General features: G+C 35.2%; 1 protein-coding gene across 1 annotated transcript in view; it reads right to left on the minus strand.

Moving 5' to 3' along the window:
• Positions 1 to 3225: 3225 nt before the first annotated feature.
• The window catches only part of LOC149794095 (uncharacterized), a 59907-nt gene continuing 36286 nt past the window's right edge, over positions 3226 to 26846 (minus strand). The window contains exons 3-4 of the mRNA XM_089968059.1: positions 9176 to 9302; positions 3226 to 8443 (exon numbers count right to left, since the gene is read on the minus strand). Of these exons, the coding sequence (XP_089824185.1) occupies positions 7615 to 8443; positions 9176 to 9302 (956 nt within the window). The 3' untranslated portion in view covers positions 3226 to 7614. The remainder of the gene's footprint in view (positions 8444 to 9175; positions 9303 to 26846) is intronic.

Below are 26846 nucleotides of genomic sequence, written 5' to 3' on the forward strand. Positions count from 1 at the left end.
CCCATTACTGTCAGGTGTACCATTACCTTTTAATCTTTAGATAAATATTCTCTCCCCACTCACTAGGTCACAGCATTACCAGTTAAAGTATGACTCTTATTGCAATGAATAGCTGTATCTACTTGCATTATACCAAAACCTTTAAAAAAGTCCATTATTTGATTTACTCTACTTGTCAGTCTGTCCGTCCTGGCCAAGCTGTAGCTTCAGTGTTACATATTGACCTAAACATTTTACTGTGACTGTGAGTTTCCTTTTCTAGATTTTAAAAAAAATTAAATATTTTGTCTGGGTTGTAACCCAATACATTTTCAACTAGTGAAACCATAAACTGTTTTTCCAAGATTTTTTGAATGTTTAAATGTTATTTCTGTATGTTTCAATATCTATTCACATATTGCCACTTAACCTGAACTGATTTTACAACTTGGGAGAAAGGTCACTGTAATCAACTTCTCAATGTTTTTTTTATATATAGACATTTCTTAAAAATCATGTTCATGTTTTAATTCTTGTACCTTTTCACCTGTAGCCACCTAGCTTGTATTTGGTCTGTAAAATGGCACTGTTCACTTGTCCAGTCCATAACTTGTAACAGCTCAAGAGATTTTCATGAAACTTTGCCCAGGTATATATCATGGTCAGGTGATGTGTCACATAACCAGACCCCCCTGCCTTAAGGACAATGTCATGGCAAGAACAAAATACAATTCTGTGCTTTGTATCCTTATCTGGAGTGTAACTTTTGAACCACTGAAGATATCTTGTTGAAAATTCAGCCATTTGTATTTATACTGTGTCCCATGCCAAACCATGGATGTTGCGTCAAGGTCAAGGTTACGGCAAGGGTAAATGTATATTTATTTGACTTGTATTCATCTCCAGAGTACAACTTTTGAGTCATTGGAATTATGTTAATGAAAACATTTGTCAATTATATATTATGTACAGTATGGATGGTGTGTCACATACCATAGACATTCCTCCTGCCAAGGTCATGGTCAAGATAATGAACAATGTAATTCTTTGAGTTGCATCCTTATCTGGACTATACCTTTTTGAATCACTGATAATAATTTTGATGCAAACTAAGCCAGTTAATTGATCTAAGGGTGTGTTGCAACAACAAAGGTATGCCACCTGCTTCAAGTTAAAGGTTACAGCAAGAGAAAATGTAACTCTGACTTGCATCCTTGTACAAGTAAAACTTTGAATCACTAAAGATATTCTGATGAAACATTTTGAACAGTTATATATCATGAGTAGATAGAGTGTCACATGTCAAGGGAAATTAGTGACCACTATCTATATACATTATAATTTTTATACCAGGTTGCTAACAAAGTGATGAATATAACCCACTGACTTTCTTATTGTTTCAAATTTGATTTTTATATTGAAGTTTATCATTTTCTACTATTCAAGCTGAAATAATAAATGATCCACAAAAATAATGTGCTCTTGACTAAATATATATATATTTATTGTTACATGTTTAGGCTCTAATAAACAGTAACAAAGAAAGAGTGAAGACAACAAGCTTTGTAAAATTTCCCTGGAAAAACATGGAAAAAATGGAAAAAAGAACCTCAGGTTTTAAGAATCAAATCCAAAAATAATCCAAGAATTAAACTATTAGTCCTAGTAATATAATGTTTTAATGAGTTTTAGTTCGAGACCCGACGAAAATCCGAAATGGAAGGCGATGACGTTTACTGTAGTCAATATAGTGCTGATGTGTCTACAGTTCTTTGTGAACCACAGAAAATAATATTTGAGTCTTGAATTCAGAATCAAATTTCAATAAATGTCTTTGTCCAAGAATTCTGTATGAGCACTAAAATATTCCAGGGAAAAAAATAATTCCTTTAGATATTAAATTTTAACTGAACTGGTCACAACAAAAAAACCTTTCAGTGTCAAAGGTAAAAAGCCCAAACTAAGAATATTTCTCTAAACATTGATATAAAACTGAATACTGCTCAAAACAGATGCCCGGACGAGGGTCAACCCTTCGGTAAAACCAGAATTTCGAGAACATCGTAGAAGCTATTTACGTCTAAAGTCTTGTTGTCCCAGTCAGCCTTGACACATTAAGAATGAATTTTTAAAAAAATTGTTTACTTGATTCTCAGTCAAGGTCAGGAACTATGTCAGCTTTTAGATACAAAGTTTGGTGTTTACAACAAAATAGGTTAAACTAATTTCAGGAAAATGTAAATTTCCATTAAATAAAATTAAATTATTTTAACATGGAATGAAATAAAAGAAAATTAAAACTTACAAATAGAATTAAATCAAATATAAATTACATTAAATATACATAACAATATACATATTTTATCTTTTGTTTAGCTCAGTACGACCATGGATGTTTCAGTTTGGGCTGTTTGTTAATGAGACCCCAGCAAACGATTCTTCTGTTTCAATAGCGAAACGTTGCCAACCAAACCAAATGAACACAGTTTTGAGTTACACGAGGCTTCGTCTCAGGAAATTAGAGCTTTCTTGTCTTACAATGGGCATTCCACTTCGGGATCAACTCAACATGTAGAAAGCACAATTTTCAGCTGTTGTGATGCCTATCCTACCCTCTTTTCAAAAAGTTAGTAGTGTTTGGTCTGTTTTGTAGTGTTCCATGAACATCAATCTCCTGGAGAGATAACAATAGAGAATGCTTTCCAATTGTGGCAGGAGACGCTATCTGGAAAGGGCATTCTGGTTCTTTCAAACACATTCAAGCCTGTTACATTCTATTTATGTTTAATGCCCTGGTAGACTCGGTTTTCAAACAGTATCAATTTAGTCACACATTATGGCCCTTCTACACATAGGTCTCAAGTCTAATCTGTGGTCACTGGGGTTGACCTCTGGTGGTCTCTTGGTAATGATGTGCAACGCCAAGAAGCTTACAACTACAGGCATGATAATTCATATGTGTATTTGGGAATAGCAATATTTTCTATGATGATATAATGCTAGACTATCCCATTATATGTTAAGCCACGAGCGTGACAATACATCAATGTAATACCTCGTTAAGTTTGCGTATCACAGTATACGTGAAATAAAGCTGAGACATGAAAGAAAATTGGATAGATGTGTGTTTCCAATAAAAGTACCAAATAATCAGACTTGTTTCCTACTCTGCAAGAATAACACCAGTGTTAGCGATGAAACAATAATTTATTATGTGATATGGTTATGTAAAAACAAATAATCATGTTCAGCATTTTTATTTTTTTTATTGCAAATTCAAGTATGAAAGCTACATTGGACGAAATCTTACACGAAAACCTGTCTGGAAATATTCGGCGTTCAAAAAATTGAATTAAAATACACAGACATGATATATGTTGTAACAAAACCAGACGCAGGATATGTCCAGGTAAAATTGTCGCATGCTTATAACGCGAATATTGTGACACAGACCTTACATTCAAAAACAAATAGACATGGGTGGAGTCTGCATTCTGATGCACACTATGTAACCACTACTGTATGTTTTGTATCACTCATAGGATACGTATTATATGCTTTGTAAAGCTACCCAAGTATTGTTATATGTATTGTGTCCCAAAGAAGCAGATGATGCATTGCTTTACTCAAAGCTTTCTTATATCCAGTCCCAGATCCAAAAGCCTGGGCAGTAAATGTCCTTTCACTGGATTGTAACGTTCTTTCCTCAATTCCGAAGGCGACGGAATCAGAGTCTAAATTGATGTCTGTATGGAGTTTGATACATTAGTTAAGTCGTTGATACACAGTGACATACGTAAATGAGACTGTAAATATAAACAGATTAGAATCTGCTACAATCGTTAAGATGATAGATATAAACGATTCAAGGTAAATCTTTTCAAGTTCTTTAAAATATATACAAAATAAATAGAAGATATAGATAAAATCAATCAAATATAGCGTACATTTTATATAAATGCAATCGTTGTGAAAGTCCGAGATTATGTCTTCTTGTACAAACTCATGTTCATCGTTTCTCGTGGAGTCGGGACTAATCATTTATGCTTCGCTAAAGTTGTGTTTGTTGCTTTTTACAGTAATTTAAACACACTATTGGCTGTATCATACCGATGAAAAGGGAGATAAGTGTCTTTGCCTTGGACACGCTGAAGCATCCAGCCTGTGCCGATATTGACCAACCAACCTTTGGATTACTAGTGCTACACTCTGCCGAGTTTATGTGGCTTCCTGGTTGATATCTTGAATAAATACCATGAATCTAGCGGCGGAGATTCCAATGAAAATCTTGTATTGCCATTCCAGCTGCAATACACGTTCATCTAGGTTTTTCATTACAGTGCAGAAATGCAGGACTGTACAATTGGTTCACATATAACATGCCCTCATATTTGGCTAAGAAAAGTTAGCCCCAATCTTTATGAAACCCCACTTTCCACGATTTAGGACATATGTTACCATCATAGAAGAGAGGTTATGTACCATAACAAAAACATGTCCAACATATGAGCCAATTTCATTTATCGTGATCAAAATCCTTGTCCCTTGTCCGAAATTGAACCTGCCTTGTTTTTTCTTTTCTTCATGTGGTTCTCTCATAGTCATCCAGACCTTAGCAATCAGAATCAGTGAAAATCGCGCCTTATCATTAGACGCAAACTATGTGATTTTAACCTAATACCACTTCTGGTCATCAATCACAAACAAAACACATGATTTTATTTGAAAACAGTACCGACAGTGGATTGAAATTAGCAAACATTTACAAAGGCCATTTCCTGCTGATGGTACGACATGTGCTGATTTACAGCATTTGTGTTATCTCAGGATAGGGTGCACAAACACAAAATGATTTCACTATGAAGGTACCGAGAAATATAGTTGAAATTTGGCACAAATACAGCTAAAGCATGCATCTTGGATCATATAAAAATACTTCATTGTGCTAGGTAATTGCCAACACGGTCAAACCATCTATTACGAGTGCAAAATTGTCTCATTTTGCTATTCTTTACAAGTAAAGCTTAGCAAAGAAATTGATATAGACGGGATTCATTTGGTACAATCCCTTGTAGGCACATTTTGCAAATAAGGTCAGTTTTGGTGTTTGTGATGGATGACCAGGTAGTAGTGCTTCCTTAACATATGTAGAAAAACAATCAGTAATGAACAAAAGGCCAGCTTTAGGGGTGTATCTTTACAAATAGCTGAGATATTATCTGAGCTCCGATTTGGTTATCCACGTCACAAATTTATCGTCTAGTAAATATGAACCTGACATCTAAATAATAAAAAGTTACCAGTATTTGAAAACCCTCCGTTGTAAACCGACGAATTTGCAAGTGAAAAAACCCATGCTACCCACCCCAATTTCAATCGGTCGTAACTCATAAGTAATTGGAGAAATATTTACTGAAAGTCTGCTTGCAGCCGTCGTTTACATAAATGTACAGCTGGAAGAAATATCATGGAAATAGGAGATGATCACCCCGGGATCTCTGGGTGACTTGGCATGGAATTATAAAATAGTAAACCAACAAAAAGATATATACTTTTAATGCTGACTTTATATACCAATGAACTAAAATAAATAAGAACTATATAACAAGTTTATATTGATTCATATCTTTCTTTCCTCCATCCTAGGCAGAATACAATCAGTTCCACAAAACTATGAAGAATAAACAACTGAAAACTGGGAGTTAATCTGAGAAAATATCAAACAAAATATTGTTAACAAAGCTGAGTGAATGCTGCTACCTATGTAAATGTTAAGATGTAAAAAAAAAACAAAAAAAAAAAAAACGCCTAAGTAAGAATTACACAAGCTAACACCAGGACTCTCAGAATATACATAATGGAGTATAATTTCTTTTCAGATATCAGCAATGTGTAGTCAAACGTTTTTGTTTTTAAAAAAAATACGTTTTCCACATGAAACAACAATTGTGTTACACAGATAATGGAAATGCATAATTTGGCCATTACTAATAAGAGCTATTAAATCAGGGGTCATCGTCTCAACAAATTATTGGCAAAATTAATATCAGACAGGAAATTTAAATACATTGTACATGTAAACTAGCACACCAAATGTATGAATGATGGGTGTAAGAAAATACATGCAGCGATGACATGATCAGTAGCAGAAATACGATAAAGTTTGACAGCGAGTATAAACAGCCTCTTCCAAAGATAAAGAAAAAAAAATGCAGTCACAATACTGGCAACAAATTTAGAAAATTGATAAAGAGGAAGAATGTCTACGTCTAAAAGGCGGATAAAATTGAGGCGCAGATATAACTGATGTAAGGTCATTCTTATACAAACATCGACTTAATCCCGGCACCTTGGGTATCCGAGGAATGGAAATTAAACCTGTGCTGGTGTGGAAATGAGATGAAGTAAAACATACCAATTGTACTTAGAAAAAGAAAACATAACCATATTTGTGTCTCATTATACACACTTATACTAGCATTTGTCTGGAGAAAAAAAAACATCTATACGGAGTTTCCGCATACTACATACAGTGTTTCATGGTTTATCACGAAATTATCAGACCCAGATTTCCTCCTCGCATTGGGAGATAGTTAACTGTCACTTACATTGACAAACAATACTCAACAGCAAAGGGGACCCACTATATCCATTTATGAAGGAGAAAGAAACGTTTAGGAGAAAATAAGATCAGACTGACAAAAACCTTCCATCTATTTTCATGCAAAACGTGGACGTTTTCTGGCCACCAATATTCCGTAGACTTATTCCAGATGTTTGTCTCCTTTTAGAAATGTGCATTTGTAGTTCTTGCCAGATGTAGACTTTTGTCTGGGTTACACAAAGTTCAAGAATAAATATTTGTCCCCTTGCTAATTTTTCAACTTTGCCTCGTCTTGACCAGGACCGTAGTCATGATTACTGAATGTGGCACCAATGTATCCTGCAAACAAAATGTAGTTTTGCATGAAAGAAGGTTTTGCAACAGACCTGTTATCACGTATGATCACAATCTGTAATGAAAGCCTATTGTTCCTATGATGTTCCAAATCCAGTCTCTCTTTAATAGGTCTGAAATGTTGAACCCTTCATTCTCGAGATATCTCCTACACTTGATTCATTACTTTAGCCACATGGGCAACTTTATCAATAAGGATATTTTCTTAAAATGATTTTTTAAATTTTATTTCTTTTCTTATTTTGTACAGTTTAAGAATTTGGACAAATTTGTTCTGATCAAACCTATAATGATTATAACACATGAAGGCGGCCGTGGGTTAATACGTCTTCATTTAATAATAATATAATGTTGACCGAAAGTTTATTCGAGTGGTGAGTAATGTGTACAGCAGAAGATGTATACTATCGTATCGAGATGAAAATATGTCAAAATGGACCCAATGTCAGAATGGTCAAGCCTATTACAATTTAACCAGCCAGTTCAGAATGAGTCGATGTATTCATACGAGTAGTAATCCACAGTCCAGACTTGCATTATCAAACCCCACAGAATGTAAGAATATTGGGCCCAAGTCAGAAATCCATCTCCAAATATGATTTCAATGCCTAATTACTCCTTGATGAGTGTAATGAGTAAGACTACTTCAAGTATCAGGTGGGAAAATCAAAGAGCAATCAGTTCTCGATACTACTGTTGGTTTGGTCTGTACTTCCAGCTAAACAGTCAGCAACATTGCATACTATAGCTGGGCAGTATCCCACCTTGCAATTGGCGGCGCACCATTCATCCATCCCGGCGACGCTTCTGAATTCGGATCTAGCAGAACAACTAGAAGTGATATTTATGGTCTCATCGCAAGAGCAAAAACACATGAAGTGGGCGCAATTGCCTGATCGACAATTCATCTCACACCAACTTTCAATGCCTTCACTTTGTTGGTACAGTCCTATTCCTTTGCATCTAAATTTGTCCGAATAGATGTCACACGACAATCTTTCGATCCCCTCAGACAGACCCCTACCAATGAGGAATGGGCGTGGAAGATGTGTCCAGTGGCTTAACAAGGGAAAGCTTAGGTATGGATATCGCAAGTCTATGTGGGTTGTTGATGCTTGCCCCCTCGGTGAAAAGAACGGCGCCGTTTCTGAGGTAACCCTTCTATCGACACTTATGAGAGGCTTCATTGCAAATGTTGTAGTTTCTTTCTGATCTAATGGTATGGGAAAGAAAACTTTTGAATCCGATTTTCTAAAGGTCACTGTACTGGGACGTAGAGATAGTGGTGTAGAAAACGTGATAGGAGGAAGTGTGCTCTTCGTCATGCCTGTGGATGTCATCTGTGACTTTCTTAAAGTGGGCGTAGATCCTATCTTGTCCTTCCTTGTTGTCATGGATTTCAATTGGGGTATTGTATTTGCTTTTATACTTGCTGATCCATGCTGTACTGATTCAGTGATTATCTCGGGAAACAATCCAACTGTAGCAGTCGTAGACTGGTCAGTTCTGAATTTTAAGAAAATACATCGTTATGAGAAGGTATTGAAACACAAATATGTAATTTCAGTTCTATTTTGTTTTGTCCTAAGATCCCAAAGTTATTAATTGATTCTATTTACTTGACCTTAGTTAAAGTCTGGTATCAAAGTAACCTATTTTTTTAGCGAAGTAAATATTTACTAACCACACATAATACGCACATCGCGATTAGACTTATGAAACTGGAGAGCATCCAACTCAGACAATCACTTCCCAAAACTACGACATTCTTTACCGGAAGAATCACGTGCATCTCGCAACTTACGTAAACTAACTATGAGGCGTACTCGTCATTAATGACGTTAGCGAAAAAAAGGTTCTATAAAATAAACTAAGATTCCCTGAAAAATTGTACCATATACATGAAGATTTAATGGTCATAAGAATGCTCAAACGAAGCAGAACATATATTACGAAGTCTTGACTTTATTCTTAATAAACATATCTGCGGAGATGGTGGGCCTTTCCAATCTAATTCTCAATAAGTTCTTAATTAGTAATACATTTGTCTATAATGGTATCGGAACCATCAAAATTAAGTTAATGTTTATGGTATTTCCTACCACCACCGCCTACTATCAGCCTCCATAAATTAAAAACAGATAATTACAGCAACCAGTTGTCCTTTATATTGGTTTTCGGGGTTTTGAATAAAGATAACCATGGTGTGCACTGAACCAGTCCCTAATCTCAACACACCTATTATCTGCTTCTATCATCTTGGGTTTCGGTAGTATTTCAACATCAGCACAGTTGACAAACTGTTCTCTCTCATATGAATCATTTATACACTTGCAGTTCTTCGAATCAGATGCAGACGGAAATCCTGAAAAAGTGTTACAAGTTGGAAATCAGTTATTTACAAAGGCTTTAGATGAATATTCCAAACTTCTGTCATGGAAGTCATTTATACACTTGCAGTTCTTCGAATCAGATGTACATGGAAATCCTGAAAAACTGTTACAAGTTAGAAATGAGTTATTTACAAAGGTTTTACATGTACATTCAGAACAAGTATGAACGTGAACTGGAGACACATCATACTACGTCTGGTACTACTTCTTCCGGTTTCCGAGTGGTCTAAAGCGCTCTCCGTTACGGATCACTGCCATCTCATCTCTGTCTGCGTAGGTTCGAGTCTCGGATTCAGCAAATGTGAGAAAGCTTGCCAGTAGCTTCTCGTGGGTCGGTGGTTCTTTCTGGGGTTTCCCCGGGTTCTTCCTCCACCACTGATACTGCCCGCCACGTATAGCTATCGTGTGCTGAAAAATGGTGTTAAACCCTACAACAACAACAACAACTACTTCTTCCTTTCATGTTTACCATTTATAGCCTTCCTCCCTTATTCCTAGATAAACGATCGGAACGTTTTATCGAGTAAATTTGCTTTATTTCTGTAAAGATAGTTAATATGTTGCAATATTTTTGTACTGCTTTTATTTCCTTAACTTGAGAAAGCTTGCCAGTAGCTTCTCTTGGGTCGGTGGTTCTTTCCGGGGTTTTCCGGGTTCTTCCTCCACCATTAATACTGGCCGCCATGTATAGCCTATCGTGCTGAAAAATGGCGTTAAACCCCACAACAACAACAACATTTCCTTAACTAACAGAGTGCATCCTTATTGGACCGTTTTTCTTATAGTCATAAAGACAGGTGTACCATAATAACAAAAGGTGTACCAGGCATGTACGATGTAAAAAATAAAATGTTGTGTACCTAACAATACTAGATTGTTTTTCGCACGTTGATGCTAAACAAACTTGTGGTGTAATATTAGCTTAGTGTACACCCTCTCCACCCCCACCCCCACGTAATAAACAAGCAGTGTACAATATAAAATCCACCTTAGACTGTAGAAAGTTGTAGTAAAACAAATAGGATCAATCTGTATAAAGCAAATCAATTTAAGTTTCCTATTTTCTTTCAAAACTGCCGTTACCTAAGTTTTGCTGCCCCTTCCTCCCAAGTATGCAACAGTACAGTGCACATACCTAACAAGAATCGGAATTCTATTGTACATTATTGATGCGTCTGCTCAAATAAATTAGATTTGTGCAAATTTTCATAACTAATGTTAGCAGCCACAATTTTGGGAGATTGAAAGCACAGTTTTATAAGCTGTCTTAAACTTTACTTTTCATATTTTCTGTTGTTGTTTTGTTTCGTTTGTTTGACTGGTTTTATTTTTGGTCTTGACTGCGAGTAATATTGTCAGGTGACGTCACAGTGTGCAGTCAGAGACGCAGTGAGCAGGAAGTCCGAGACGTTTTCGCGCTCATTAATGTTGTAATAAAGCTATTTTCTGCTAGCATGCCACTTTTTTCCGGATTAATTACAAAATGAACGAGTGCGTGCCACCAGTAAGAGAGAAACACTTTTAAAATCTGGATTTTGGCTGCCTTTCGCGTGCCACACAAAACCTTTTGACATGACACTTTGTGGCACGCGTGCCGTAGGTTGCCGACCTCTGCTTTATAGCATATTCTATAACGCTCTCTCTCTCTCTCTCTCTCTCTCTCTCTGATATTATAGTAAGATATATACTGCGATAATAATTGCTTTGGAAAAGTACGCCTGATACTTTTTATTGTACGTAGCCCAGTTTTTGAGACACTATTGCTTGTATGGTCACACGATTTTATGTGTCCATTCACATTTATCGCTTATGTGTACACACATAAAAATTAAATTGTGGTTACAATCAGCACCGGCCTTAGCAAACGCCGGGCCCGATTTGGATCATTATTATTTTGTTCCCCTTCCCCCCCCCCCCCCAGCACGGCATTTCAAAATAAACTTTTAAACGCATTTTATATGATATTGAACTTAAAATTTTCTTTCATCACTTAAAATTACTTTCTCTCTAAATATATATATATTTTTAAATTACTAGCGCGCGGAACCCCTGTGAGAGCGGGGCCCGATTCAAATCGATCTAATCGGCCTTTTAGCCGGCCCAGGTTGCAATTACCTTATTTCCTTGCCTACCTGGCTATGTCAAGTTCTTGGATTATGTACTGTACACGCAGTGCTGGATTAAGGCATTCCAGGGCCCTAAACACTGAAAATATTATGGTGCCACCCACCCGAAAAAATCATATCTCCAGTGTTTTACATGAAGATCTGACAGCGACCGCTTAGGAGTCATGTACCGGTAACCTAAATTATTACCATAATCACTAATTTTATCAACCAATCAGATGAAGTCTTATATCTTCGCCTTTGGAGACTGAGTAGCGTGGATGAATGTGTACTGAACGATTTGATTCACTTTCAGAGTTTTTAAAGCTGTATTTCCTTTGGCTAATTCAAAGGTCACCAGAACATGACCCTTAAGCGGTCGTTGTCAGATCTTCACGTACAACAGCGGAGATCTGACTTTAATCAGATTACTTTTTATACTGATAATCTTCCTAAAGACTGGGTCAATGTCATTTTACCAGTCGCATAAATCTTGATTGTTCCAGCCATACATTGTATTCTCATTAAATGTCTCTTAATGGCAATTCACACTATTCAGATATGCCACTGTGCTTGTTCCTAATTTTTGCACTCGAGAGTAACGTAAGGAGTTCTTTGAGTAACAGCCAGCATATTCGCATGCCACCAGTCTCCTTTTCAATGTACTGTTGCGCCATTTACAATTAGTATTGGATCAGTCAAGGAAATTAAGAAATTGGAAAACAAAATAACACTATATAAATATTAGTACTTTTGGACCAATTTTTTTTTCTTCAGTGAATAATGTGACTGTTTATATTTGTTTTAAATATTAATTGTGATAATAATAGTCATTAAAGTCATTTAAAAAAAAAACTAATCCCATTATCTTCCTTCTGCAGAGTTGGGACTTACGGAGAGATGGATGTACTGCGCAATATTTAAAAAGAAATATACAGTTGGAAATTATACCAAAATCTCAGTGAGACATTGACTAGTTAATTTAAATTATCTGATTTGTCACCTTCCAAACAGGGAAACGTTTATGACGAAATATTGTTATCGACCTGCACCTGTTTACTGCAAAGTTACTTCCACTTACATATAGACGTACCGTCATTACTATTTTACGCCGAGTAATAGACTCGTGCAAAAGTGAGCAGAGAATGGCATGTCTTTATCTCGCATAAAATTCCAACAACAAAGCTTACGCTCATCTTGAAGTCCAACAATCTGTTTGTTTGTTGTTGGGGGGGGGGAGGGGGGTTAAGGGTATGGGAAGAATATACTTTGACAGAACCAAACAAAATGGTATCTGGCCACAAACGACGCGAGAAAATAGAATTTTCTTACTCCAAATTATACAGCGCCGGTATTAATTCGTATTATTAGATTATAATTATGTAGGTTTCCGAATTTGATCTGTTTCCGATTTACTCGATTTAATACCCGCGATCCGGTTATTTTCAACCAAATATTGCTTCTAAACCACGCACGGTAGCGGCTGAGTCTTTTAAAAATCATAATAATTGTTATTATAAGCTCATTTTCTTCTCCTTTAACTTTATATTGTCTGTATTTTACTATATTGCACTCACGTGTAATTCATATTGTACTCACATGCACGACGTGTGCCCAATAGTGTATAAGGTGATTTGTGATTTGTGATTTTGATTTTTAACGTAGCTTTAACAATTTTTCAGTCATATCGCTACGATGTCTGCAATGTGGCAGTTTATAGTGATGTCTAGCACTGGGGCATCATGCCGCAGACATGTAGCATGATGTCCCACCCAGTCACATTATCCTGACACCAGGCCGACCAGTCCTAACACTAACCTCTTAATGCTGAACGCCAAGCGAGGCAGCTGTTAGTACCATTTTTTAAGTCTCTGGTATGACTCAGCCGGGGATCGAACCCACGACCTCCCGCATTCGAGGCGGACGCTCTAACCACTAGGCCACTGGAGCGGTCTAGTGTATAAGGAAATACTTTGTAAATAAATCATGTACACTCACGTAGTAGACTCTTTTCGTTTTGGTTGATTAAATTTGTTTCTGAAAGAACTAAAGCAGATATTTGGTGGACTGCTACATACCAGCTGCTTTGCTACATTACGCGTTAACTTTTTTGATACAATGTTTCGGATCCAGGCTAGCGATAGACGCCAGACAGATCATATAATTGCTGGGTTCCGACGAATAACATGAGGTGACAAGGCATAAACTGTCTTCTTTAGCTGGTAATAAGAATGGGAAAAAAATATACTTAACAGGTTTACATCCTGAATTTCCTCAAAATGTACTTTTTCAGTTCTAAAAATCCGACTTAAATGAGCCATGTCACGGGTTCTCAGGATTGATTACATATTTCGAAATTGTACTGTAATTTCGACTATATTCCAAGTGCAATTACATCCTCCTTACTGCACTCAAAATAAAATAAATATTATATTCCTAAGCGTCTTTTTGTTAATTGCAATTGAAAGACTTCATATTTTGCCACATTATGATTTCAAATATTCAAATACAGAACAGAAACACACTTCCAGCTGTCAACATGCTGCTCCTTCGCTGCTGAAATCAGATGTACGTCATGTAGAATTGGCACAGATATATCCAGACAAAATCACGAAATTTAGCAGAATCGACAAAAATACCAAAATCTATTCATTCAAGACTAAATGGAAAAGTTGTTGCAATGCGAGTTCATTCACAATATGAATCTAAATTTCAATTTTAAATAGACCAGAACGCGCGCGACTAAGTTAAAATTTATCTGGGAGGAGTTATGTGCGCATTAAAAATGTTGTTGTGTACCGATGAATCTGTGCTTGTGTATTTAGCTTGCAATACGGCATAAATTCAGTCACTTTGTTTCTTGTAGTGTATTTTTGTTTGTATAATAATTATTTTTAGGTAGAATAAGAAAATGAGTATATAATAAAAAGGTTACTGCATATGTTATTGCCTATGTTTTTAAATATTTCGCAGTGATAATTATAGCTTACTGCATTGGCATGGAAAAATATGAAAGAGTTTTGTCGGATGGATATACTGCACGACTTTGAGTGAAGTATATCCATCCGAAAAACGCGTTCATATTTTTCCATGCAAATGAAGTAACCTATAATTATTATATGCTCTTTATTTTCCCCGTTAACTTTACATTGTCAGAATCGTTCAATATTACCCGATACTGAACTCGCGCGAAAATACACATATAGCATTCATGTGCATAAAGGAACTACTTTCTAATGTAAACAAACAATGGACGCAGACGCCAGCACTTTTGTTTTTGTACACAAATCATGTACACTCGCGTAAGAGGCTCTTTACATTGTGGTTGTTTGAATTTGTTTCTGAATGAACTAAAACAGATGTTTCATGGACTGACACATACCAGCTGCTTTGGCACATTCCACGTTAATACAATGTTACGGATTTAGGCTAGCTACATTATATAACAGACGCAAGACAATGTCCTTACAAGTAACATACAAGTGACAAGTCATATACTCTCTTGTTTAGCTGGTGATAAGAATGGCAAAATAAAATATACTTACAGTTTTACATCCTGAATTTCCTCAAAATGTATTTTCTTAATTCTGCAAATCCGAATTACATGAGCCATGTCATAGGTTTTCAAGCCGGATTACACATTTCGAAATTGTGCTGTAATTTTGATGATAAGTGCAATTGCATCCTCCTTACTGCGCTCAAAATGAAATAAGCATTAAATTCCATAGCGTCTTTTTGATAATTGCAATTGAAAGACTTCATATTTTCCCCACATATTGGTTTCAAACATTCAATGACAGAAACAGAAACACATTTGCAGATGTCAACACGCTTCTCTCTTGCTTATTAAAGCTCATGTATTTCATGTGGAATCGTCACATACAAATCCAGTCAATAATCACGAAATTTCCTAAAATCGAGAAAAAAATACCAAAATCAGTTCATTCCAGATCAAATGGAAAAGTTGTTGCAATGCACATTCATTCACAATATGACTCCAAATTTCAATTTTAACTAAACTAGACACGTCATTTTCTTTCGAAAGTTATGTCGAGCGCCCGACTAAGTTCAAATTTGTCAGGGCGGAGTTATGTGCGCATTAATAATGTTGTTGTTGTGTAATGATGAATATACGCGTGTGTATTTAGTTTGAAATGAGGCATACATTCATTTACGTTGTTTCTTGTAGTGTATTGTGTTTATATAATTAAACCTTAGGTAGATTTAAAAAAATGAGCATATAATATAAAGGTTACTGCATTTGTATGGGAAAATATGAACTCGTTTAGTCGGAAGGATATACTGCACTCCCAAGGTCGTGCAGTGTTCCATCCCAAAAACTCGTTCATATTTTCCCAAATTGCAAATTCAGTAACCTATAATTATCACTGCGAAATATTTAAAAACATAAGCAATAACTGCTGGATTAATTTTGATAACTTTCTCCTTCATCGCCGATCTTATGCGAGAAATGTTATAACTAAGCTGTAATTTAACCCCACATATCGGGTACAAGCGGAGAGAAAACTACGGCGGTATATACTTTTCCTCAATTGTGTTAATTGAAATCAAAGTTTTCAAAATATGAGGTGTATTTATAATGGTCTGTATATTAGTGCGCTGTTCAACAGTGGTTTTAGAGAACAGTACATCAGGTTCTGTAGTGCTCCACAACTTTTGGAAATACCCTGGATGAATGTAAATGTCCAGTAACACAAGCAGAGTCTGATATATGTAACTGGACGACGGGCCGGTTGCAGTTTGGGGTCTCTGCTTGTTTCTACCATCCTAGCTTTACTATTTTCTCTCGAGTCGCGTTTGCAAAAAGCCAATTTACCTTTCATTACATGTGACAATCTCATTCAAACTTCTTTAGTCGCTCTTTTCATATGTGGAGAATAGCTGTTTGGCGATCTCAACGCCAGTGTTATTTTTATCAGCTGTCAACAACGCTGGATTCATAAATCCTTTTTCAAGCTTCAAGCTTCAAGTGATTCTTCAATACATTACAAACAGCAAATGAGTTAATACCCTTGCGAACAGAAATATCTTCCCCCATGTATAGAGCATCTTCATCAATTGTTCTCTTCGTAGCAGTCACTTCACCAACCGCAGACAACGGTCTTCCAGAACGTTGGTTATCTTCCATGAATTCGTACCATCTTTAAAACTAAATTATAGAATATGACAGATAATTGTGTCGGCAAATTTGATGCAAGTCGGCCTTGAAATCAGCGAAAGAATACCCTAAGGGCGATCGGGTTTTACAGTATGCTCTTTGCACAGTAGCAGAATGGTTTTACGTTTCGGACACTTTTAAGTCGTTGTCATTTATATACTGTTACACTACATGCATATGCAGTAATCGTGCATATGCAGATCATTTTATAGCAAGTTATTTTGTCAACAAGTGGAGTAAAATATATCGACAGTATCAAAGAAACAAAGAACGTTATAACAAAATATTAAGAACACTTCAAATACCTCTGGTATGTAAAAGGTAAAATATTCGCCATATATTTACATATATAATTTGACCACCATCAAATATTGCGTCTTTGTATATGACCTAATAATAGGCTCTCTGTCCATCCATCTACCACCACCTCCCACCTCCATATACGAAGAGTCTACTTGTAAGATGCCCAACTTTTATATCATGCAATTCAGATTACAAAGGTACCAACGGGCAAGTATAATAAAAACTATAATAAAAATGAGAAAAAAGAAGATAATGACAGCCACAAAATATCAGCTTCTTGCTGGCAACTCCGATTCTCACGCCCATTCATCGACATTCAAATTTCTCGAATAATTGTTTACGATTCATACGCACACAGTATTTACATCAAAATAAATTATTCCTAAATCCAGTCAAACAGCATATCCATTTTGTTACGATTTATCCATGTAATTACCAATAATACAGTTACCGATCTCGAAAAATCAGTTTCAACTTTGGATGATCATTTATTGTCACCATTTTCTTGAAGGAGATATAATGTTATTAGTGGGCAAACACTAAATTGATGTGATTAATTCATTAGACATTACAGAGACACAGGGCCATGACGTTATCAATCAGATATGCTTACAAACATGGGAAATGAGATTATATATATAATTTACAAAATTATCTGAAGAGTTTTTCATTCATCCAATCCTACGAACACTATGTATCAACTATTTAATCTTATTTATATACAATTCATTGGCAATGCGTTCCAGGCAGTTATACTTTCTTTCATCCTGTACGCTCGGATATTTCAGCTGATGAAGGAACACAATTCCAACATCATTGGCAATGCGATCTCGATTCTCGAGTTTGTCGGACTGACCATCAATCTGCAAGCACAGCAGTCTGAAGTTTTATCAATAAAGTACGATGAAATCCCTGACATGAAATCACCTTATCGGTACTATATATGAACACAAGGAACAAGCGTGACCCCAACCATCCGCTCGATTCGACGTTTCTTACAAGTCTTTTATCGCTTCAGAATCGCCAAAAGACTGAAAAACTACACATAGCCATTCAAAGGACAGTAACGTACCTACCCATAACTCTCGGACGTCCATCGCATGAATCCAACCCGGCGAATTAACCTTTATTTTCACCATTAGGGTCAAAAAACCTTTCTACAGGACAGAAAAACAGATTTAGCAGATTTGCACAGATGATGATATTTAATAATTATGAGATCAGTGTATTTTCGATGAGTTCGGCGTTCAAAGAAAACACTGTGACCCTGAGCAAGAGATACAACAAACTGTAATATTCAATGTTGTCACTTGCAAATGACTTCTTGTATGACCAGTTTTGTATACACCATGTTGAGAACTTTATCATTCTTGCTGCAACTGGTAGAGTTCTTCCAGATGGGAATCGAGCTTACGCAGTGTCCAAAATTCAATAACAATTAAGGCAAAAATCAGATAGAAATAGAGTGACTAAGAAACGCCATTTTCTTCTCCACGATGACGATTCTATACAATTCTGCTCATTAGATTGCCAAATGACCCTGGTTTGGAATACTGACAACTCTTGTCATCCACGAATGGGTGTGTTTTATCAGTGGTAAAGAGTGAATTGGGACAGTAATATAGATAGGAAATGATAAATGTTTGACTATTAGTTTATCACGAGATTGCTGCTGCCTGAAAACAGTTGTTTATATATAATTCTTAAAACAAACTGACAATGTAACTCTGTACGGTACCTGTGCGAATTCTCTTAATTGTGTTATCGCAGCGAAAGTCCATTCGTTGTTGCCACAGCTTACGTATAACTGATGATACATAATAGATGAAACATAATACGGCACTTGAGTGCCGCTAGTTCGTAGGGTAACTTGATCTTAGTGAATACCAGGCTGTCATCTAGGACTTCGAATATCATTTTGATACTGTATTGCTTAAATTTAATTCAGACGTGTTGCCGTCAGATTTATTGTTATTTCAGACTATTAACATGAGTGAAGCAGGACCCCTTCAATGATTATTTGGTGGTGGGTTTGTTGGTGAGGGTTGTAAACCCACTGGACTGTTGCAATCAAGGGAATTGACCGTGGATCATACAGCTCAACCTGCATACAGCACTACATTTGTTTCCATCAGGAGAGGAGGAGTGATGTGGAAATATGGGTCTTCTACTGTTGTCAACAAGGGGACCCACTGTTTTTCTTCCCCCAGAAATAATATTACTAATAGCAAGCTTATACCTGGTCTGATGCTAATATCAATTTACGAGGTTAATAAGAACTGGATTTGTTGCTGTAAAGATAAAATCAATATTGTACGTTCTGGTGAATACTAAGAAAGCTTCGATACAACGAACTTGGCATTGTTGAATGAATGTTTTAAGGGAGATAACTCAACGGATCATGTGTACTATAATCTTCCGATACAGCTCCTGAGACATTTCCACATGTATCTAAACGTTTCTTCCACTAACATATGCAGTAGCATTAAAAGTTACATTCTTCCATGCCTCCGTCAAATTGGTTGTTTATTGATATTTGCTAATTTAAGTCGCCTGTCATACAGCGCCGAGGAGGAGATTGAAACTTTGAGCTTGCATAGTGGGACTATATGGCTGGCCTTTCGAACCAGAGACTCGTTGGCATGCCAGGTTTCCTTAATATTATGGGCTATCAGTTTCTCTCCCGTGATCGCACCAAATTATGCATACATATTACAAATGAAGGTGGAATAAAAAGAATAAATACGCTAATAAAATCTGATAAAACATGACACTGGAAGTGATTATATATGTTACTCTTGTACTATTAAACTAATGAATCTCCATAGCTATTATCAACATTTGCGTTGGTGTTGGCTTTCTTTCAGGATTAAAGTTTATAATAAACTTGCACTACATTTTCTGCTAATGTAATCTGTAGGTGTCAGTCTGGCTTTCTAACCTTTTTCACTGTGCTGTACATTAAGTTATTAGCAATATATCGTAGTCTTTGTAATGTGGTTGACAATTGAGAGATGATAGTAACATTTTTTGCTTGAAATACTGAAAACTTCCACGGGGTCTCGCATAAAGGGCAATTGCACAAACTTGAATTATATACAGGGCATTACCTGACTGGTTTTCGATTTATCTACTGGACGGCAGCAGAAAGTGTTTATAGATAACATTTTGTTCCAATTTAAATTCCATAAATGCTCGTGTGGCGCATGGATTTGTATTTCGACTAGCTCTCTTTCTTGCAAATATCCATGATACTGTTCGTCCCCATAATTATTTTATTTGCCAATGATACTGCCATAGGTTGCACTGGTCATTCTATTAAGTTACTGAGAACTAAATTAGTTGTTATTAAAGTAATCTTAATGTATCGATTCAGAACTGTTGTTAACCTTTTATCTACATGTACTCATAACATGCTTTCTTTTCTTCTGCAAGAAAACTGTAAACTAATACAAACATTAAACTGTAAGACAAACTGTAAACTGCAAAACAAACTGTAAGATAAACTGTTAGACAAACTGTAAACTGTAAAACAAACTGTAAGACAAACTGTAAACTGTAAAACAAACTGTAAACTGTACAACAAACTGTAAACTGTAAAACAAACTGCAAAACAAACTGTAAACTGTAAAATAAACTGTAAGATAATCTGTAACTGTAAAACACACTGTAAGACAAACTGCAAGCGATAAAACAAACTGTAAGACAAACTAAACTGTAAAATAAACTGTAAGACAAACTGTAAATTGTGAAACAAACTGTAAGACAAACTGTAACTGTAAGACAAACTGTAAAACAAACTGTAAACTGTAAGACAAACTGTAAACTGTAAGACAAACTGTAAAACAAACTGTTAACTGTAAAACAAACTGTAAGACGAACCTTCAAACTGTAAAACAAACTGTAAGACGCACTGTAAGACAAACTGTGAACTGTAAAACAAACTCTAAACTGTAAAACAAACTGTAAGACAAACTGTAAACTGAAAAACATACTGTAAGACAAACTGTAAACTGTAAAACAAAATGTGAGACAAATTGTAAGACAAACTGTAAACTATAAAACAAACTGTAAGACAAACTGTAAAACAAACTAATACAATCTGTAAGCCCTAGTATAAACCTAGACCAAACTGTAAGACAAACTGTAAACTATAAGGCACACTGGGAGACAATCTGTAAGACAAACTATATACTGTAAAACAAACTGTAAGCCAAACTGCAACCTACAAAATAAACCGTAAGACAAACTGTAAACTGTAAAACAAGTTGTATGACAAACTGTAAAACAAACTGTGAGACAAACTATATGCTATCAGACAAACTGTAAAACAAACTGTAAGACAAACTGTAAAACAAACTATAAACTGTAAGACAAACTGTAAACAAAACAAACTGTAAGACAAACTGCAAAACAAACTATGACAAACTGTAAACTGTAAAACAAAATGTAAGACAAACTGTAAACGGTAAGACAAACTGTAAAACAAACTGTAAGACGAATTGTAAACATAAAAACAAACTGTAAGACAAACTGCAAAAAAACCTGTAGACTATATCACACATTGTAAAACAAACTGTAAACTGTAAGACAAACTGTAAAACTGTAAAACAAACTTGAAGACAAGCTAAACGGTAAAACAAACTTTAAGACAAACTGAAAACTAAGACAAACTGTAAAACAAACTGTAAAATTAAAACAAACTGTAAGACAAACTGCAAAACAAACTGTAAGACAAACTGTAAACTGTAAGACAAACTGTAAAATAAACTGTAAACTGTAAGACAAACTGTAAACTGTAAAATAAACTTGAAGGCAAACAGTAAACTGTAAAATAAACTGTAAGACAACATGTAAACTCTAAAACAAACTGTAAGACACACTGTAAAATGTAAAACAAATTGTAAGACAAATTGTATGACAAAATCTAATCTGTAAGACAAACTGTTAACTGTAAAACAAACTGTAAGACAAACTGTAAAACTATAAAACAAACTGCAAGACACACTGTAAAGTGTAAAACAAACTAAGACAAACTGTAAACTGTAAGATAAACTATAAACTAAAAGAAACTGTAAAATGTAAAACAAACAAAGAAAAACTGTAAACTGTAAGACAAACTGTAAGACACTGTAGACTGTAATACAATCTGTAAGACAAACGGTAAACTGTAAGAAAAACTGCAAGACAAACTGTAAACTGTAGAACAAACTGTAAGACAGTGTAAACTGTAAAACAAACTGTAAGACAAACAAAGACAAAATGTAAACTGTAAAACAAACTCTAAACTGTACGACAAACTGTAAGACATACTGTAAAACTGTAAATCAAACTGTAAAACACACTGTAAACTGTAAAACAAACTGTAAGACAAACTGTAAACTGTAAGACAAACTGTAAGAAAGTTTGTAAGACTAACTGTAACTTGTAAGACAAATTGTAAACTGTAAGACAATATGTAAACTGTAAAACAAACTATTAGACACACTGTAAACTGTAAAATAAACTGTACGAAAACAAACTGTGAGACAAACTGTAAACTATCACACAAACTATGAGACAAACTGTAAAACAAACTGTAAGACAAACTGTAAAACAAACTGTACGACAAACTATAAACTGTAAGACAAACTGTAAAACAAACTGTATGACTAACTGAAAACTGTAAGACAAACTATAAACTGTAAGATAAACTAAAACTGTAAAACAAACTGTAAGACAAACTGTAAACTGTAAGACAAACTGTACAACTGTAAAACAAACTGTATGACAAACTTTAAACTGTAAGACAAACTGTAAAACTGTAAAACAAACTGTAAAACAAACTGTAAACTGTAAGACAATTTATAAGAAAAAACTGTAAACTGTAAGACAAACTGTAAGACTAACTGTAAACTGTAAGACAAACTGTAAGACACACTGTAAACTGCAATACAATCTTTAAGACAAACGGTAAACTGTAAAACAAACTGTGAGACACTGTAAACTGTAAAACAAACTGTAAGACAAACTAAGACAAAATGTAAACTATAAAATTAACTGTAAACTGTAAGACAAACTGTAAGACACACTATAAACTGCAATACAATATGTAAGACAAATGGTAAACTGTAAAACAAACTGTAAGACAATGTAAACTGTAAAACAAACTGTAAGACAAACTAAGACAAAATGTAAACTGTAAATTTAACTGGAAACTATGACAAACTGCAAGACAAACTGTAAACTGTAAAACAAACTGAAAACTGTAAGGCAAAACTGCAAAACTGTAAAACAAACTGTAAGACAATTTGTAAAATGTAAAACAAACTGTAAGACAATGTAAACTGTAAAACATACTGTAAGACAAACTAAGACAACATGTAAACTGTAAAATGAACTGGAAACTGTAAGACAAACTGTAAGACAAACTGCAAACTGTAAAACAAACTGTAAGATAAACTGTAAGATGTAAGACAAACTGTACATTATAAAACAAAGTGTAAGACAAACTGTAAGCTGTAAGATATACTGTAAACTGTAAGACAAACTGTAAAACAAACTGTAAGACAAACTGTAAACTGTAAGCCAAACTGTGAACTGTAAGTCAAACTGTAAGCCAAACTGTAAAACAGTCAGTAAGACAAACTGTAAACTGTAAAACAAACTGATAGGTCACCCCAACTCTGTTTTAATAGTGTTTGTATTACATATGCTGCATGTCATATTCATATGAGAATTATTCTGAATTCAAAATGTAATTGGACTAATCATATCACCAGTATGGTCAAATCAGCGAACAAGTCATTAGTTGTGAAACGAAAATAGTAACGTCCAAGACCCTATTTCTAACGGATTAAAATATATTATAACCCATCTACATTATTAAAATATATGCTACTTTTGGAATGGTAACTGCTTTTGATTTTGTAAACGATGACAAAGTATGCATTGAGTATACATGAACTGTAACTGCACCACCAATTAATGCACGTACAGAATTTCTTTTTTCAAATAGGCTGGGAGAGCCTGGAATTTCGAAATAAGGCAATACGATTATTATACAAAATTAAAATAATATCACCCAACTATTTACATGAGCGTAAAATGGTATTTATTGGTGAGAATATTAATTACAACTTAAGGAGCATTGACGAACTTGGTAAGAAGCCAGCATGGCTGACTTTTATGTACGCTTCCTTTTTCCATTAATTCTTAATCCCTCTGTAATCCTCGTCATAGTCAAGCAAGATAATCCCCAATATATGGGTCCTTGAAGTTTTAAGTGTGGAATAAAAATAAAAACTGACAGTGTACCAACTGCTATGGTGTAATATTTCACTGACAAAACTGAGATTCCAATGCAACGGTTTTTAATTGCCCAAGTGCCAAAATATTTCGATTCATTCGATTGTTTCTTGGTATGTCATCTGATACTGTACAGCACGGGAAATCGTCTTAGCATGATAATGAAAACATCTTAATTCGCACTCAATAATTCATAAAAGAAACAGGTACATTAACTTCTGCTGAAGAAAATTATATCTGCAACCTTAATTCCAATTTTCTCTCTTAACCTCCCCTTCTCATTCCCTCTGTCTGTCTGTCTGTCTGTATGTCGGTCCTTTTCCTATAGACCGTTCCTAATGAGATCCTCATGAATATGAATGTATTGCGAAAACGAGACTAAGCTAGGCAGATCGAGAACAAATATGGCGTCCTACTGCACATCGAGTAACGATCTGACCTGTTTGCCAGATATTTCTTTCGCATTCGTTGAGAATTTAATCATGGGTGTCTCCAAAAGAAAAAATAAACCATGAGTTAATTGCAATAATTAGTTGTCAAAAATATCAAACAATTATTTCAGCACAAGCCATTGAAATTACATCACTGTAGTAAAAGAATATGCCAGAATATGCAAGAAATAAAGGAGGAAAAAATCACACACACACACACACACACACACACACACATATATATATATATATATATATATATATATATATATATATATATATATATATATATATATATATATATATACACATTTATAAATATAAACATATATATATATATATAGAGAGAGAGAGAGAGAGAGACATATTTTTTCTACGAGATAATAATGTTCACTTTTTCTGCAGTTACTACACGTACATCAATTCATAATCTCTTATATGAATGCGCTGCGTGGAGGTACGCATAGATTTCGATGACCCCGCTTTGTGGAATGGGACTAGGGGTAACATTTTTAGAAACCTACCATTATAAAACACAACTACATACGCTATTTGCTTCATCGACAGAACCTATTTTGCGTTTGGATTCTCTTTATTACATCATTCAGTTGCAAGGAAACACAAACACACAAACACTCATCCAGTTTCTTATCTTAAAAGTCGGCCCCTCATTACGACGTATTGCAACAACCCATTTTCTACTAAGCTCCATCTTCTTCACTAATGGAATATAGTGGAAGCTTAAATCTATGTGAATTCTAGCATTGCCATTGCACAACGGAACAGAACAATATTCGTCACGAATTTTTGCCTTGCCAGTATAAATTGGAGCCGCCATGGTAAAGTGAAGCTGGTGCATAGCTTAGCCTCGTTTTGGATTCGTTGACCCAGGGTCACACGAATACATCAATGCATTTTGAGAATGGTCTATACTACTTAACTACATGCTATATAACTAAGATGATAAATGAATATCTGGAATTTATGTTGCCTTGTAATGCTTTGAATACAATAATTAAACGTGAGAGAACTCAAGAACTTGTGTCTTATTTTCATTTTATACACGACGCAATACAATTTTTGAAAATCTGAAAAGTCGTCTTTTGTCTACTGCGATCTTTAATTTCTTTTGCTTTTGCATTCGATGTCCCATTTTGTTTGTTGTTAGAAAATACTAAAACAGTGTACCTTTGCTAGCCATGGCGGCGAGACCTTCAACACACAACAACATATTTTGAAAGAAACTCACAACAATTTAATTTTGCTTATTCATATAAGAAGGCCACATTTTGCACTGCGGATATATTGCACATGCATGGTAATTCTACTCACAAACAATTAATTTTTAATATGTATTTTGGCAGGTCTTTTGCATTTTTCCATGTGACTTTCTAGTGATCTTACTGTATATATTAATCATCGAGACTTTTCATTATCACACGTATTTGTTGATTTGATTGTCTTGATTTAAACCCTTTCTTAATCGCGAAAGTTATTTCGATTTAGGTGTGTGTGTGTGTGTGTGTGTGTGTGTGTGTGTGTGTGTGTGTGTGTGTGTGTGTGATATCGATACGATGTCTGCATTGTGGCAGTTTATAATGATGTCTAGCACTGGGTTATCATACCGCAAATATAGAGCATAATGATTCCCACAGTCATAATCCTGACACCACGCCAACCAGCCCTAACACTAACCTCTTAATGTTGAGCGCAAAGCGAGGCAGATGTTAGTACCAATTGTATGTCTTCGTTTTGACTCGGTCGGGATTCGAACCCAGGACCTCCCGCATCCGAGGCTGATACACTAACCACTTACGACAATGGAGCGGTCAAAATCGATTTAGGAGTATATATAATCTGCTTTAATTCCAGTAACCGATCTGTAAATAGATATTTGATTCTCAGTTGCTGAAGATCTTAATTTATATTTATGCTGTTCTTGCCACAATTAATGTTGCAAAAGAATGTTGGTCATTTATATGCTAGTTTTGTTGATTATCTTTAAAGTAATTCATTTTTTTGTTTTACCTATTCTAAATGGGTCGCTTATGACGTTACCACAATGTGCTTACTTCCAAAGCTCCTATACATCTCCTCTTAAATCATGCTACAGATACGGTATTAAGTTTACTACCGATTTCAAATCATTTGCAGAATGATCGTTTCTTACGGTGAGCATGTTTGGAAATAATTTAAAGAAATATTAATGGC

This window comes from Sinohyriopsis cumingii, chromosome 8, assembly GCF_028554795.1.
Source record: "Sinohyriopsis cumingii isolate HCF-2022 chromosome 8, ASM2855479v2, whole genome shotgun sequence".
NCBI lineage: Eukaryota > Metazoa > Mollusca > Bivalvia > Unionida > Unionidae > Sinohyriopsis > Sinohyriopsis cumingii.